General features: G+C 47.6%; 1 protein-coding gene across 1 annotated transcript in view; it reads left to right on the top strand.

Annotated features, from left to right (window-relative positions):
- Positions 1-15,320, top strand: part of LOC309546417 (putative GTP-binding protein 6) — a 51,157-nt gene that overhangs the window by 19,967 nt on the left and 15,870 nt on the right. The window contains exons 6-8 of the mRNA XM_082246080.1: positions 8,704-8,862; positions 8,950-9,158; positions 11,896-12,044. Coding sequence (XP_082102206.1) covers positions 8,704-8,862; positions 8,950-9,158; positions 11,896-12,044 — 517 coding nt within the window. The remainder of the gene's footprint in view (positions 1-8,703; positions 8,863-8,949; positions 9,159-11,895; positions 12,045-15,320) is intronic.

The following is a 15,320-nucleotide window of genomic DNA, read 5'->3' as shown; positions in this document are numbered from 1 at the left end:
GTGCGGGATCTGGAATTCTCTCTAGCTTATTTGCTTCAGCCCTCTAAGCATGTCATTGTGCCCCATATGTGCATAAGGGGTAGAGACCATCACTTCACAGAACTCCTCCCAGTCCTGGCTTTCATTGGTTGCTAGGACACCTGCCAACAACACAGTGAGGCGGGAGGGCTTCCTCAGCAGGATTCATGAAGCTTCACTTCATACTGCAGCCAATCAGACATGGAAGGCATACTTCACTTGGTGTAAGTCTCAGAGTTTTTACCCTGGGAGTTTCTCTGGAAAAATATTTTTTTCCTAAAGCTAGGTCTGGTCATATTGTTAAGGGTCATGTTTCTGCCCTTTCTTTTTTATTTCAGAGACCATTGCCCTCTTGTCTTGCTATGTTGCTTGTCTATTCCCCTGTGACTTTTTGGGATCTAAAAACGTCATTTGAACCTTTTTAGAGACAATCATCTGTGCAGGCCATCACCTCTTTAAGACAAGTGTCTCAAATGGTGGCCCAATCCTGCAATTAACCTGTTCTAGTTCTGGTGTTGAGGCGCAGGACAATTGGGTAGGTAATTTCTACCTTTCACCTCAACTGAGATATTGCTCTTCTTCCCTCTGTCCTACAATTCACCAAAAGGTGTTTTCCCTCCATTTTCTGGATGTGGTTTGGGCTGTTAAAGTCTTTCTGCTAATGCTTCTTTAATGAAGACTGATTACCTTTTAGTAATTCCTGGATGGAAGCACTGGCTTCTTGTTCTCCGATTTTCTAGGTGGTTCAGGAAGACTAACATCCCAAGCTTATGGTTTCAATGATTAGGTTCCATCCTGCCTCAACTTTATCTACTAGATTTGTGAGTGCTTCCTTGAGGCCTTTTCAGCATCAAGCAACTGTTTCCCAGATTTTCAAGGCTCTGCTACCTGGTCTTCTATTCACAAGTTCTTCAAGGTCTACGTGGTTTACATTGCAGGTTCATCCTGAGGCCAGCTTCAAACGTAAGATCCCTCAGGCGGCTCTTTGAGCTGTAGGCAGTCCCTAGTTCATTTGCATTCTTGGGCTTGTTAGGGTTTGTTTTGGTGCATTGTCCACCCCTCAAGTGGACTGGTTTTGGGCATCTCAAAAGTTAGGGACTCCCTTAGTGTGTGAAAGAGAAAATAGATATTCTTTACCATTGGGTTATACTGTTATACTGCCCCCTACAGGAGTAGGACACTAGGCAGAAAAAGTCTGGCTACGCCTATGGGCAGTCCCAGGGGATATACTCCCCCCCCTCTATGCTATAGGTACTTATTTTTTTCTGACTTGTCAGGAGTAAGGATTTAGTTCATTGCTGGGATCTATGGTCCTGGCAAATTTTTTTCTTTTTAGATAGAATTTTTTTTCTCCTGAATTTTTCCTGCTAGATCTACAATCAACTGCCAGTCTGGGTGACGGGCTGTATAATTTAGATCCAGTGATCACCCCAGTCTGGGCAGCGAGCGAGCGCACGCAGACCTCAGCTCCGTGTTCGGTTGGCCGCGACAAAGCCCCACTGGAGTTAAACACCTCGCATACGACCGGGTCTTGGCCCGAGTGGCAGCATTCCTCCTGGCCGACAGCCCCCCCATTTTGATGGAAGGGTTCTGTCTGGAGCGGTGCCCACCCGGTTCCTGGTATGGTGAGTAGCTGCTCCCCCCCCCCCCCCTAGGGGTGGACCTGGGCCCCTCCTTGGGGCGGTCGGGTTCCCTTCAGGCACCCCCTTTCATCTGTCCTCTATTTTACCCCCCTCCCTTCCACTTATGCAGGGGCTGCTTGTGTGGTCTGGTCCACCTCCTGGGGTGGGGGCAGGGTGCTATACGGGTGATGGGTGCTGGAGGGGTGCACCTGCCGGTGACCTGACGATCGGCTGTGCGGGGGGGTTTGGGGGTAGGGTTGTATCTGGTGGGGGCACATGCCAGGGCCCCCCGTCCTACCTGGGTCTGTCCCTGAGGCCTAGGGATCCCTCCTGGGTCCCTGGAAGCCTCATGGTGCTGCTATTTTGTGTAGTCCGGCGGCCATTTTGCGGTGGTTTGCCATTGAAAATAGCCGTGGAATGACAGTGGAGCTCTGTGGGCAGGGATTTCGGTGGTGGGAGCACCTCCTCATCCCCTGGTGCTGACTCCTGGATCCATTTACTTCCTCATTGCTGCGCAGGTGCCGGTTTCTGCTAGGTGGTGAGTCTGGTGGGGTTCTCGCCCTCTCGCCTGAGGATCGCTTGGTGCTCTGTGCCTGGCGACTAGGTGATGCTGCCAGCGCATTGGGGTGTTCCTTGCAATGTTTTACACCTGTTTTGTGGGGTTCCCCTGGTGACTCCTGGAGTTTTTGGAGCACATCTCCCCACCTTATCCCCTCTCTGAGGCTGTGGGGCCCTCCGGGTCCCAACCATCCATCAATGCACTGACGGCAGGCCTGGAGTCCTTGGTGTCCCGGATGGAGGTGGTTTTTGGGCGACAGGCTAGCAAAAAGCGCCCCGCCTTCCCCTGCCTCATTGGTCTCATCAGATCCTGAATCTGATTCGGCTGCCGTGGACGTGGGTCACCCTGCTGAGTCTGCAACCATGCGCTCGGAATCCTCTTCTAGTGAGGATGATTCCTCCACGTCTGCAACCAACCGCGCACGAAAAGGCGCTGGTGGAGCACTGATTGTATCTGTGCGTGAGACCTCTAAGATGGAGGACGCAGCTGCGACGGAGGCGCAGGTGCCCTTTGGCACTCACAAGCCATCCAGAGTGGCAAAGGTGTTTCCTTTCCCTGCCTATTTTGACAGAATTGTTGCTAAAGAGTGGCCCCCCTGGGGTCCCTGAGCGATTTGCTAGGCGATACCCCTATTAAGAGTCTCTTATTAAGAAGTGGACTGTTCCACCGGTGGTAAACCCTCCGGTTCCAGATTGAACAAGGCAACCATGATTCCAGTTGAAGAGTCCCCCCCCTTTAAGGATCCGGTTGGCAGGAAGGCGGAGGCTGTGGCCCGCAATATGTACACTCTGGTTCGGTACTTAGGCCAGTATTCACCATTGCCCTGGTGTCGCAAACTCTAAGTGGGCTAAGCTTTTTCGCCGTGACCTGGAGGGAGACGGCTCCCCCCTGCCTTTGCCGAGCTGGGGGAACTGCTGTTTCAGGGGCTGCGGTTTATCTGTAATGCCTCTTTGGATGTCACTCCCCTAGTGGCGCGGCTTTCTGTTTTTGGCAGTGGCCTTTCTGCATGTCTTTTGGCTAAAATGACGGTCTGCGGATCAGACTTCTAAAAAGGCCTTGACTGATCTTTCCTTTCAAGGAGATCACCTGTTTGGAGCTACCTTGAATGACATAAAGGTCTCACGGGGGGGGGGGGGGGAGTACCTTTCTTCCGTGGACCTTCCTTCTTGGCTCGTAAGAAGTTTTTTTTTTTTTTTTGTTCCTCAGGGTCGACTGACAAGGGCTCAAAGCCTTTCGGGGCATCCTCAGGAGACTCCAAACGAACCTGGTCTGGCAAACCGAGAGCGGGCTTTTCTAGACCCGCGGACAAGGCTCCTTCCGCATGAAGGTGTGCCCTCACCCGTATCTGGGGTGGGGGAACGTCTTTGTTGGTTTCCGGACCCGTGGACTTCCCTGGTACAGGACAAGTGGATCCCCAAAGTCAGTCGGTCCGGCTACAAGATCGAGTTTCGCTCTTGTCCCCCGGCATGGTTCTTTCCTTCCAACCTGTGCCTGTCCCCGAACCGCTTACAGGGTCTGTTTGGGGCGGTACAAGACCTGTTGCTTCAAGGGGTGATTGTCCAGGTTCCCGACTTTGGAATGTTTTCAGGGTTTTTACACAAACCTGTTAACAGGAAGGAAGGCAAAGTGCGTCCAATCCTGGACCTCAAGGCACTGAACTGCTTTGTGTGGGTGCAGAAGTTCAGAATTGAGTACATTCGCACGGTGGTGGCATCCCTGGGTCAGGGGGACTTCCTTGCTTCTATCAATGTCAAGGTTTCCTACCTTCACATTCCAATATGTGCCAGTCACCAGCGCTTTCTCTGCTTTGCCGTTGGGGAGGAGCATTATCCGTTTGTGGTGTTACCTTTTGGTCTCGTCTCCACTCCTCGGGTCTTTACAAAAGTGTTAGCCACGGTGCTAACTTTGTTACACCAGTGGGGGGTCGCGGTGCTTGGCTATTTGGACGATCTCCTGTGAGCTGAGTCTCCTACTGCTCTGGTGGAAAACCTGGCGATCACAATACGAACTCTGCGGGAGTTTGGGGGGATTCTGAATTTTCAGAGGTCTGCGCTGATTCTGTCCACAAATCTGATCTATCTGGGCCTGACTCTGGACTCGGCCTTAGCCAGAGTGCTCATTTGGACAAACTCCAGAAACTACAGGCTGCAATTCGCCTCCTGCTGTCCAACAATTGGTTATCCCTCCGGACTTGCATGCAGGTGCTGGACCTGATGGTGTCTACCTTCGAGTCAGGGAATGAGGGAATGAAGGAGTCCCTGGTATGGTGGCTTCGTTCTGCAGCGCTTTGGCTAAGCAAATCCTTCCTCCCCTTGTATTGGACAGAGGTCACCACAGATGCCAGCCTGTCCGGCTGGGGAGGCGTCCTCGGCAAGTATTCTGCTCAGGGCATCTGGACACTGGAAGAGTCCAGACTACCGATCGTTGTCTTGAAACTCCGATCGATCCGATTGTGCCTGGACCATTGGACAGATCGTCCTCTGGGATGTCCAGTGCGCATTCAATCGGACAATGCCACGGCTGTGGCTGATGTCAATCCCCAAGGGGGCACAAAAAGTGTCCTGTCGGCTCTGGAGGTAGCCGGCATTCCAAGGTGAGCAGAAACTTCGTTCCAAGCCATCTCCACCATACACATTCCAAGGATGGAAAACTGGCAGGCGGATTACCTCAGTCTGCAGGTGTTGGACCAAGGGGAGTGGTCCCTTCATCTGGAGGTGTTTCATCAGTTGTGTCTCCGGTGAAGCATCCCCAAAGTGGATATGTTGACGCAGATTTGCAAGGTGGCCACTTGGTTGTCGGTACAAGTGGATGTAAAGTGGATGTGTTGGCATCTGCGGATGCTTCTCTTGGCCGCAAGGTTTTCAGGCTGCTGTGTAGGACCTGATCCTCTGAGGGTGTATTGTTTTTTTCAGACTCACGATTTGTGCTTACTGATGGACCTCGGAAAGGGTTGTCCGCTTCCTCTGCGACCATTTCCAGATGGATCTGACAGATGGCTATTCAGGCCTATTCCATCAGGGGTCAGGTTCCTACTTTCCCTGTCAAGGCGCACTCTACTCGGGCGCTTAGTGCCTCCTGGGGCCTCCATCATCAGGCATCAGTGACGCAGGGTTGCAAGGCCGCAACTTGGTCGTCAGTACACACTTTCACAAAGTTCTATAAAGTGGATGTGTTGGCATCTGCGGATGCTTCTTTTGTTTTGCAGGCTGCTGTTTAGAGGACCTGATCCTTTTTAAACGTTTGTTTTTTTTCAGGTGGGCTCCAGTTGTTTGGTTGAGCTTCTTTTGCCTGGTTGGCTACTGTTTAGCAGAGGTGGGGGACTTGAGTCACATGACTTGACTTAAGTCACCAGTTTGAGGACTTGAGACTTGCTTGCCTAAAATTAATAAAAGACACGACTTGACTTTGACTTGGTATTCATGACTTGACTTGACTTTGACTTGAGACATATGACTCGAAATTACTTTACTTTTTTAAGTTATTAAATATTTACGTTTTCTCAAGATGTGTTAAAGCAAAATTAATGTGCCTGTTCTGTTTCTGACACCACAGTCACTTAAAACACCATCGGTGTGTTCTATTTTTTAGGACACTGGCTGTTTAACAATGGAAATACTTAACGTGTATTTAGTGACTGTGGTGTTGAAACATGACCAGATTTTGAGCTGTTTGGGCATTCAAAGTGTTTCTTTAACCACCTCAATACAGGGCACTTAAACCCCCTTCCTTCCCAGACCAATTTTCAGCTTTTAGCGCTGTTGCAATTTGAATGACAATTGCGCGGTCATGCAACGCTGTACCTAAACCAAATTTGTTTCATTTTTTCCCCACAAATAGAGCTTTCTTTTGGTGGTATTTGATCACCGTCAGGTTTTTTCTTTTTTGGTGCACAAATAAAAAAAAAACTGAAAAGTTTGAAAAAAAAAAAAAAGTTTTTTGTTTAGGTTATAAAATTTTGTAAATAGATATGTTTTTTCCTGCACTGATGAGCACTGATGATGCCGCACTGACAGGCACTGATGGGGTGGCACTGATATGCAGCACTGATGGGCACTAATAGGTAGCACTGATATGCAACACTGATGGGCACTGATATGTGGCACTGATAGATAACACTGATATGCAGCATTGGGTACTGATAGGCAGCGCTGATGGGCACTGATAGGCAGCGCTGATGGGCACTGATAGGCAGCGCTGATGGGCACTGATAGGCAGCGCTGATGGGCACTGATAGGCAGCGCTGATGGGCACTGATAGGCAGCGCTGATGGGCACTGATTGGCAGCACTGATGGGCACTGATAGGTGGCACTGTTGGGCGGCAATGATCAGCACTGATCGGCACTGATGGGTGGCACTGATCGGCACTGATGGGGGGCACTGATGGGCACTGATAGGCAGCACTGGTGGGCAATAATGGGCACTGGTGGGCGGCACTGATAGATGGCAATAACGGCACTGGTGGGCAGCACTGATAGATGGCATTGGTGGGCAACACTGATAGGGAGGGCACTGGGGGGCTCTCTGAGCCCTGTTTGCCATCCCTGGTGGCCATAGTGGGCACCCCTGGTGGTCATGGGTGGGCATCCCTGGTGGCTTAGTGGCACCCCTCCCCCCCCCCCCCTCAGGGCTGCACTGGTAATCAATGTTCTGATTACCAGCACAGACCCCCCCTGTGATCAGTGAGTAATTAGAAATACTCACTGATCACCCCCGCAGCAGCACCGATCCTCTGATCTTCTCCTCACTGACAGGATCTGTCAGGAGGAGAAGAGATTGAAGCCGTTACAACGGCTCTATTTACATTACATGACGGCTGTGATTGGACACAGCCGTCATGTGATCAGGAAGGCCAATCACAGGGCCCTCCTGCCGAATGATGTTGCTCTGTGTCCGAGGGACACAGGCACATCGAGATCTCGCTCCTGCGCGTGCCCGCGGCAGCGCGATCTCTCTCCTTCTGAAGGATGTTCCAGAACGTCCATTCAGAAGGACGAGACTCCTGCCCGGCCGTATATTTACAATGGCCCGGGTGGGAGGTAGTTAATATGCCAAGAAAAAAGCACTAAGCAGTTTTGTTAATGTTGAAAATAAAACAAAACCTTTCCTGACCACTGACTTTTAACTGATTTAAAGGTGAAAATTGGGGTAGATCAGTATTTTGACTTGATTTGTGACTTGACCAAAATAAATGACTTGACTTGCTTGACATCTAGCAGGGACTTGACTTGCTTGCTTTTCGCCACAGTAACTTGGGACTTGCTTGAGACTTGAAGGTTAAGACTTGAGACTTGCTTGTGACTTGCACATGTGTGACTTACTCCCATGTCTGCTGTCTAGCCTTGGAAATTTTTATGCTCTTCCCACCCCTCATGTTTAACACTGCTTTGAGATGTCCCAATATTTAAGAAGATCAGGAGCTGTGTCCGTCATTGAACGAAAGAGAAAATGGGATTTTTGACTTACTGTAAAATCCATTTCTCTGATGGTCATTGACGGATACAGCACCAACCCCTCTGTGGAGTTGTATTCTTGTGTAACAAAGCTAAGTACATATAGCAGAGAGAGGGAGTATACCCCCTGGGACTGCCCATAGGCGTAGCCAGACTTTTTTTCTGCCTAGTGTCCTACTCCTGTAGGAGACAGTATAACCCAGTGGTTAAGAATATCAGTAGCTTTGTCCGTCGAGCATCAGAAAAATAGGTGTTATGGGTCAAAAAGTCAAAAACCCCTTTTTTTTTTTTTTTTGTAGGGGTTATCCTGTGCACTAGCCTACATTTATTTATTTAATTCATTTTTTGCCAGTGGCCTATTATATCGTGTGAGACATTATGTAATACCATTGACATAGCATACAGTGTTAAAGAAAATTCATTCATGTCCTATCCTAACCTTTTGTCGGAGCTCACATTCAAATGTCCCTTCCACACTCTCAATTGGGACCAATTAAGGGAAACTACTTAACCTACCAGTATGATTTTGGATTGAAACTGGAGAACCTTGAGGAAGCGTAAACATGTGAGATGTTGGCCATTCAGATGCAAATAGTGCTTAGTCTAGTACTTCCTATTTGAAACAGAACTGTGGGCAAAATAATTTTATGTCCATACATTACTCTTAAGCTGCAGTCATTAAGCAAGGGTACAGTTCCAATTATCTTTCCCCCTAGAATCGTGGTAACGTTTTAGTGACTACAAGAAAAAATGTCTTCTTTTCTAGTCCCCTTTCCCAGGCCTTTGATTGGAGAGTAATGGAGCAGTAGCACATGAAGAGGTCATCAATTCTGTTGACAGGTTCATAGATTTACAGCACTCTGCGAAATAGTAGAGCGCCAATTCACTTTGCATACTGATTAACCTTCTTCCAGTACAAATCCTACTGCACAAGGAATTACCAGAACTATAGTTTGTGTACTAGCTGTATTTAAAATAATGATTAATTTGAGTAATGTGTGTTTGTTCCCATTTTTTTAGCAGAAGATTTATATAAATGTATTTCTCCTTAAGGTGAAACATTAGTGGAGATCCAACAAAGATTGCTGAGGGATAGAGAGCTAAAGCTTAAGAGAGCTTTGGATAAACTAAAGAAGAAGAGAAAACTACTTAGGACACAGCGCAAACGGCGAGAGTTTCCAATAATCTCTGTAATGGGCTATACCAACTCTGGTGTGTATATACAACTTGTTTATCCTGTATACTACAATATTCTAAGGGAAAAGCTACATTGTAGTTGTGTTTTTGTTTCATTTGCAGGAAAAACTACCCTGATAAAGGCGCTCACTGGTGATATAAGTCTTCAGCCACGTGATCAGCTTTTTGCCACACTTGATGTCACAGCCCATGGTGGATTGCTTCCTTGCCGTATGCCAGTTATATATGTTGATACCATTGGCTTTCTCTCTCAGCTTCCACACAGTTTAATAGAGTCTTTTTCTGCCACACTAGAGGATGTCATCCATTCGGTAATCACTTTAAAATGAGAACAGCTCTGTAATGGTTTTTAAATGATAAACTGGTGTAGCTTCAGGTATACAGTACATAACATCCTATATTACCACCATAAATCAGTTAGTTTTAACATGCGCATGTGTGTACCTTAACAGTTCTACTATATAACCAATCAGAGAATGTAAATGTACTTGTGCCTGAAGTGTGAGTGGAATAGTAGCACAGGGTTGCTTTATTAGATGGTACAGCACACCGGGGATTTACTACTATTATAGACAAAGGCTAAGCAACAGGGCTCACAGCATAAATGCAGTGGAGCCAGGATGTTATCCAGGAATATGCAAGGTGACAGGGCGAAATCGGGGACAGATCCAGGGGTAAAGTCATAACAGTCCAGTGTACTGTGGGGGAGGAGTTCAAAGGGGCGCAGAAGCAAAATGGGACAAGGGTCCATCCGCAGGACCACAAGGTGGCTGTATGGTGGGGCAGAGGTTAAGTCCAGAGGGCATAGAACAGTGGGGGGGGGGGCGCGGCCACAACAGGATGTAATAACTAATGGGCACAAGTCCAGAGGATCACAGACTAGCAATCTGGGGAACCGCCAGGAGCAGAATTCCAGGCAGAAATGCGACCTATCATGGGAATAAGCCAAGACAAAGGGGACAAGCACTTCAGCAAATAGGTATAGCAAGGGTTAATGCACACTCATGTTTTAGTTTTCCTACAATCTAGAAGGGACCTGAGTATAGGGATGAAGGGTTCCTGTGCCGCTTGCCAACAGCTTTAGGTCTTCACCCACCAGCAGGTCACACACAGAAAAGGCAGAGAGGAGCAGATATCTCTGCTCAGATATTTAACTGAGCCCCAGGGTACAATCCTGCGGCAAAGCAACCTGATGCTTAGTGTCAGGTTGCCCTAGTGCATAGCTCTGCCTCCCTTTGGCCTAATCACATTCAGGAGTGTGGTTTGAGGATCAGCGCTTTCTCTCTACACTGTGGAGACTTGATGGCACAATGGAAGTAAGATATACCTGTGCTCAAATTCCAATAGCATATATATGTGTTAACACAAAATATTATGGATGAACCCTCTGCACACTGCTGTGTGTATATATTATATATGTATGTATGTATGTGTGTGTGTGTATATGTATATGTATATATATATATATATGCACACAAACGGCTTTTTTTCACCACCTTTGGCTCAGGCACTCTGCTCCCTGCTCACCACTATCACTTGTAAACACTGTAGTCCAGCTTCTGTGTTTACAGGTGACACCTTGTCTCCCAACGACTCCCACAGATCTGATCTCCTGAGAGGCTCCCACTGAGTGCCAGATGGGGACCCCACTGAGTGCAGGATGGGGACAAGGGAGATGCAGGTGCCCAGGATACAGTGCAGATGTCTACACCCCTAATGGATGATCTCCCTGCAACTGAGAGAGGTGGGGCCACCTACAGTGTGCGGGAAGGTACTAGAGTACAGTACATGTTAAATAACATGTTATACTTACTTGCTCTGTGCTGTTGGTTTTGTACAGAGTGCCCCGGATCCTCCTCTTCTCAGGTCTCTCTTCAGTGGTCCTGGCCCCTCCCTTCTGTTGAGTGCCCCCACAGCAAGCAGCTTGCTATGGGGCACCCGAGCCATGTCCCCACTCCCTGTGTCCATTCAGACACAGAGCTGCGACCTGGCTCCGCGCCCTCTCTCTCCTTATTGGCTGACTGACTTTGACAGCAGCAGGAGCCAATGGTGCTGCGCTGCTGTCTCAGCCAATGAGGAAAGGAGTCCCGGGCAACTTAGACACTCCTGCAACATCCTTGGATAGAGATGGGCTCAGGTAAGTATTAGGGTGGCTGAGGGAGGTTGCTGCACACAGAAGGTTGTTTTATCCCAATGCATAGAATGTACCTTCTGACTTTACAATCCCTTCCAACCTAATAAAGCATAAAAAGTAAGACTCATGGAAGATAGTGGAGGGTTTTGGGGGTCATGGTTGAGTTCCTGCACCTATTTTCTGAGAAAAAAAAGCTGTGTGTATGTATGTATGTATGTATGTATATATATATATATATATATCTCATATATATATATATATATATATATCCTTTCTAGCAAACTTTGCAAAAAAACAGGTTTTTAGTTTACATATATTTTCAATGCATGTCTAAGCTGGCCATCTGCATTACATGAATCCCTCAACGGCCAATCTGTACTCTGCTCTTCAATGCAAATGCTCCAGTGGATATAGTGCCAATATGAGGCAGATAGATACAAGTTTAGGAGAGCTACAAAGTTGAGATCTGGCTACTGACCTGCAATACAATAGAAGGAAGTTATACCTGTGCTCAAATCCCAATAGCCTTTACATGTACTGTATATAATCTCTTAGGTGCTAAAGGGGTACGACCATATAGTAACACTAAAAATTCTGGATGAACCCTCCGCACACGGCTATATACCCTTTTTGGTGACACAATGAGGGCAGAAGGCCGCAGCATGGGACACTTTGTCTCCCTGCACATAAATGGAGGGGGGCCTTGGCGGTGGCAGACCTAGTCGAAAAACAATAGATGGGAATAGTTAATCATTTTAGTTTTTGCAAAAAGTTTATGTAATATTACATTGTACCTGTTTCCCCAAAGTTCAGGCAACTTGCGTTCATTTTAGTATATTCATCATAGTAGAATGATAGTTTATCTCTCGTGTACAGCTGTTCAGTAACTGACTCTTGTTTGGTTTATGTACCAGGATTTATTAATTCATGTGAGAGATATAAGTCACCCTGAAGCTATCAATCAGAAGAAAAGTGTGCTGAATGTTCTCTCCAATTTGAATGTTCCCCAGAAGCTCCTTGATACAATGATCGAGGTGCACAATAAAATTGACTTGGTTGAGAAGTAAGTGAACTTGATTTTGTGTGAGTAACTACATTTTAATAGCTCTTTATTTTCCAGTCTGTTTTACGTTTTTTTTTTTTTTTGTGTGTGCAAGAAATACAAAAGTAAGATTCAGCAAAGGCATTTTTTTTTTGCGTGGTTACATGTCTGATAACACAGTTCATAAATGTTTCAGCATGGGATGGATTTAGGGATTTCCCATGTATTTATCTATTGATAACCATGTGTATTTGCTAATGAATTTGTACAGGTATCAAATGTTGCACAGAGATCGCTGAGCTCAATAGGAGTTTCTTTCTAGCATAATATGAGGCAGATCTTCAGCTTTTATCATTTTACTAAAAATGTGTGGATTTTGGTTCTACCTTGCCTGCCTTATGGTGATGCTGTATTTCTGTGGTGACCGTATGTGAGAAAAAAAAAAAATCTTTCGTTCATTGACTGACACAGCTCCTGATCTTCTTAACTATTGGGTTATACTGCCCCCTACAGGAGTAGGACACTAGGCAGAAAAAAAGTCTGGCTATGCCTATGGGTAGTCCCAGGGGGTATACTCTCTCTCTCTCTGCTATAGGCACTCCATTTTTTTTCTGCCTAGTTAGGAGTAAGGACCTAGTTCCTTGCTGGGATCTCTGGTTCTGGCAAATTGTTTATATAGAAATGTTTCTCCTGTTTTTTTCCTGTGAGATCTACAATCAACTGCCAATCTGGGCGATGGACTGGATAATCTAGATCCAGTGGTCACCCCAGTCTGGCCAGCGTGCGCGCAGACCTCTGCTCTGCTCTAGGTCGACCATGTCATAGCCCCACAGGACGGGGGCTGGCCTGCGAGGTAAACGCCTTGCGAGGCCGCATACGACTGAGTCTCTGCCCGAGTTGCAGCAATCCTCCTGGCCGACCGCTCCCCCATTTCAATGGAGAGTGGTTCCGTCTGGAGTGGTGCCTGCCTGGTTTTGGTATGGTGAGTAGCTGTCGTTGTCCCCCCCCTCGAGGGTTTTGGGGTGGCTGTGGGCCCTCCTTGGGACGGTCAGACCCCTGGGTTCCACTCCCTCCTGTCAGGCACCCCCCCTTCAATTTTACCCCATCCAAATACCGGCGGCCATGACTGTGGAGCCCTGTGGGCAGTGATTTTGGCACTGGGAGCCCCCCCCTCATCCCCTGGCACTGACTCCTGGATTGTTTCATTTCCTGATCGCTGCACGTGAAGTGCAGATTATCCTGGTGGCTGCAGTGTGGATAACAGATTTCCCACACGTATTCTAGTATGACAAGAGGGTCCACGACGTTGTTCGGTCCAGCTACAAGATCGAGTTTCACTCTTGTCCCCCGGCAAAGGTTCTTTCCTTCCAACTTGCGCCTGTCCCCGGACCATTTACATGGTCTGTTTGGGGCTGTATAAGACCTGTTGCTTCAAGGGGTGATTGCCCCAGTTCTGACTTCGGAACGTTTTCAGGGTTTTTACGTAAACTTGTTTACAGTTCCCAGGAAGGTAGACAAGGTGCGTCCAATCCTGGACCTCAAGGCGCTGAACTGCTTTGTGCGGGGTGCAGAAGTTCAGGATGGAGTCTATTCGCATGGGGGTGGCATCCCTGCATCAGGGGGATTTTCTTGCCTCTATCGACATCAAGGACGCTTACCTTCACATTCCAATATGTGCCGGTCACCAGAGCTTCCTCCACTTTGTCGTGGGAGAGGAGCATGATCAGTTTGTTAATCCCCGGTGCTAGCGTTGTTACGCCAACAGGGGATCGCGGTACTGGGCTATTTGGATGACCTCCTTCTGCGAGCAAAGTCCCCTTCTGCTCTGGTGGAAAGCCTGGAAATCACCATACGAACTCTGAAGAAGTTAGACTGGATTCTGAATTTTCAGAAGTCTGCTCTGGTTCTGTCCACAAAGCTGGACTATCTGGGTCTGACTCGGCTTTAGCCAGAATGCAGAATGCTCCTTCCTCTGGCAGGCTGCAATTCATCTCCTGCTGTCCAGCAGATGGTCATCTCTCCGGACTTGCATGCGGGTGCTGGGCCTGATGGTGTACAATTCTTCAGGGAGTTAGGCATTTGGCCCCTCCAGTGCGTTCTTCGTTGCCACCTTAGGACCTCAATTTGGTGCTCTTAGTCCTCCAGCAGCCTCATTTTGAGAATCCTCAGGAGATTTCCCTGCTGACGCTGTCACAGAAGGTGGCCTTTTTGGTGGCTATCACCTCAGCGTTATCCTGTTGTTCACCTTACTTGATGGTTCACAGTGATAAGGTGGTTATTCATCCCTGTCCGTCGTTCCTTCCAAAGGTTGTCTCTTCTTTTCATTTTTAATGAAGACATTGTGTTGCCTTCCCTGTGTCTCAGGCCGAAACATCCAAAGGAAATTGCCTTGCATGCCTTGGATGTGGTCCAGGCAATTAGGGTGTACCTGGCAGCTATGGAGTCTTTTAGGAAGTCAGACTCACTATTTGTGCTCACGGTTGGGCCTTGGAAAGGGTTGTCCGCTTCCTCTGCGACCATTTCCAGATGAATCAGACAGACGGTGATACAGGCCTATTCCATCAAGGGTCAGGTTCCTCCTTTCCCTGTCAAGGCGCACTCTATTTGGGCGCTCAGTGCCTCCTGGGCCTTCCGTCATCAGGTGTCAGTGACGCAGGTTTGCAAGGCGACCACCTGGTCAGTGGTGCACACTTTCACAAAGTTCTGTAAAGTGGATGTATTGGCATCTGTGAATGCTTCATTTGGTGGCAAGGTTTTACAGGCTGCTGTTTAGAGGACCTGGTCCTCTTTGAGGGTGTATTGTTTTATTCAGGTGAGCTCCAGTTGTTTTGGTTGAGCTCCTGTTCACCTGGTTGGCTATAGTTAGCCTTGGGAATTTATTTTTCGCTGTTCCCACCCCTCATGTTTAACACCGATTTGGGACATCCCAATGGTTAGAAAGATCAGGAGCTCTGTCAGTCAATGAACAAAAGAGAAAATGGGATTTTTGACTTACTGTAAAATCCATTTCTCTGATGTTCATTGATGGACACAGCACCCACCCCTCTGTGGAGTTGTAATTCTTCTGATACTGCTTGTAACAAAACTGCCTAGTGTCCTACTCCTGTAGGGGGCAGTATAACTCAATGGGTTAAGAAGATGAGGATCTGTGTCCGTCAATGAACATCAGAGAAATGGATTTTACGGTGAGTCAAAATCCCATTATTTTCACCATGCCTCTTACTGACTACCTTGGACTATCTACGTTTTGGCCTAAATTTATGAAGATTATTTGCAAAATTTTTATAACGAAGAAAA

Source organism: Pelophylax lessonae (assembly GCF_965119305.1).
Source record: "Pelophylax lessonae genome assembly, chromosome: 2".
Lineage (NCBI taxonomy): Eukaryota > Metazoa > Chordata > Amphibia > Anura > Ranidae > Pelophylax > Pelophylax lessonae.
This window is presented reverse-complemented; position numbering and strand designations above follow the sequence as displayed.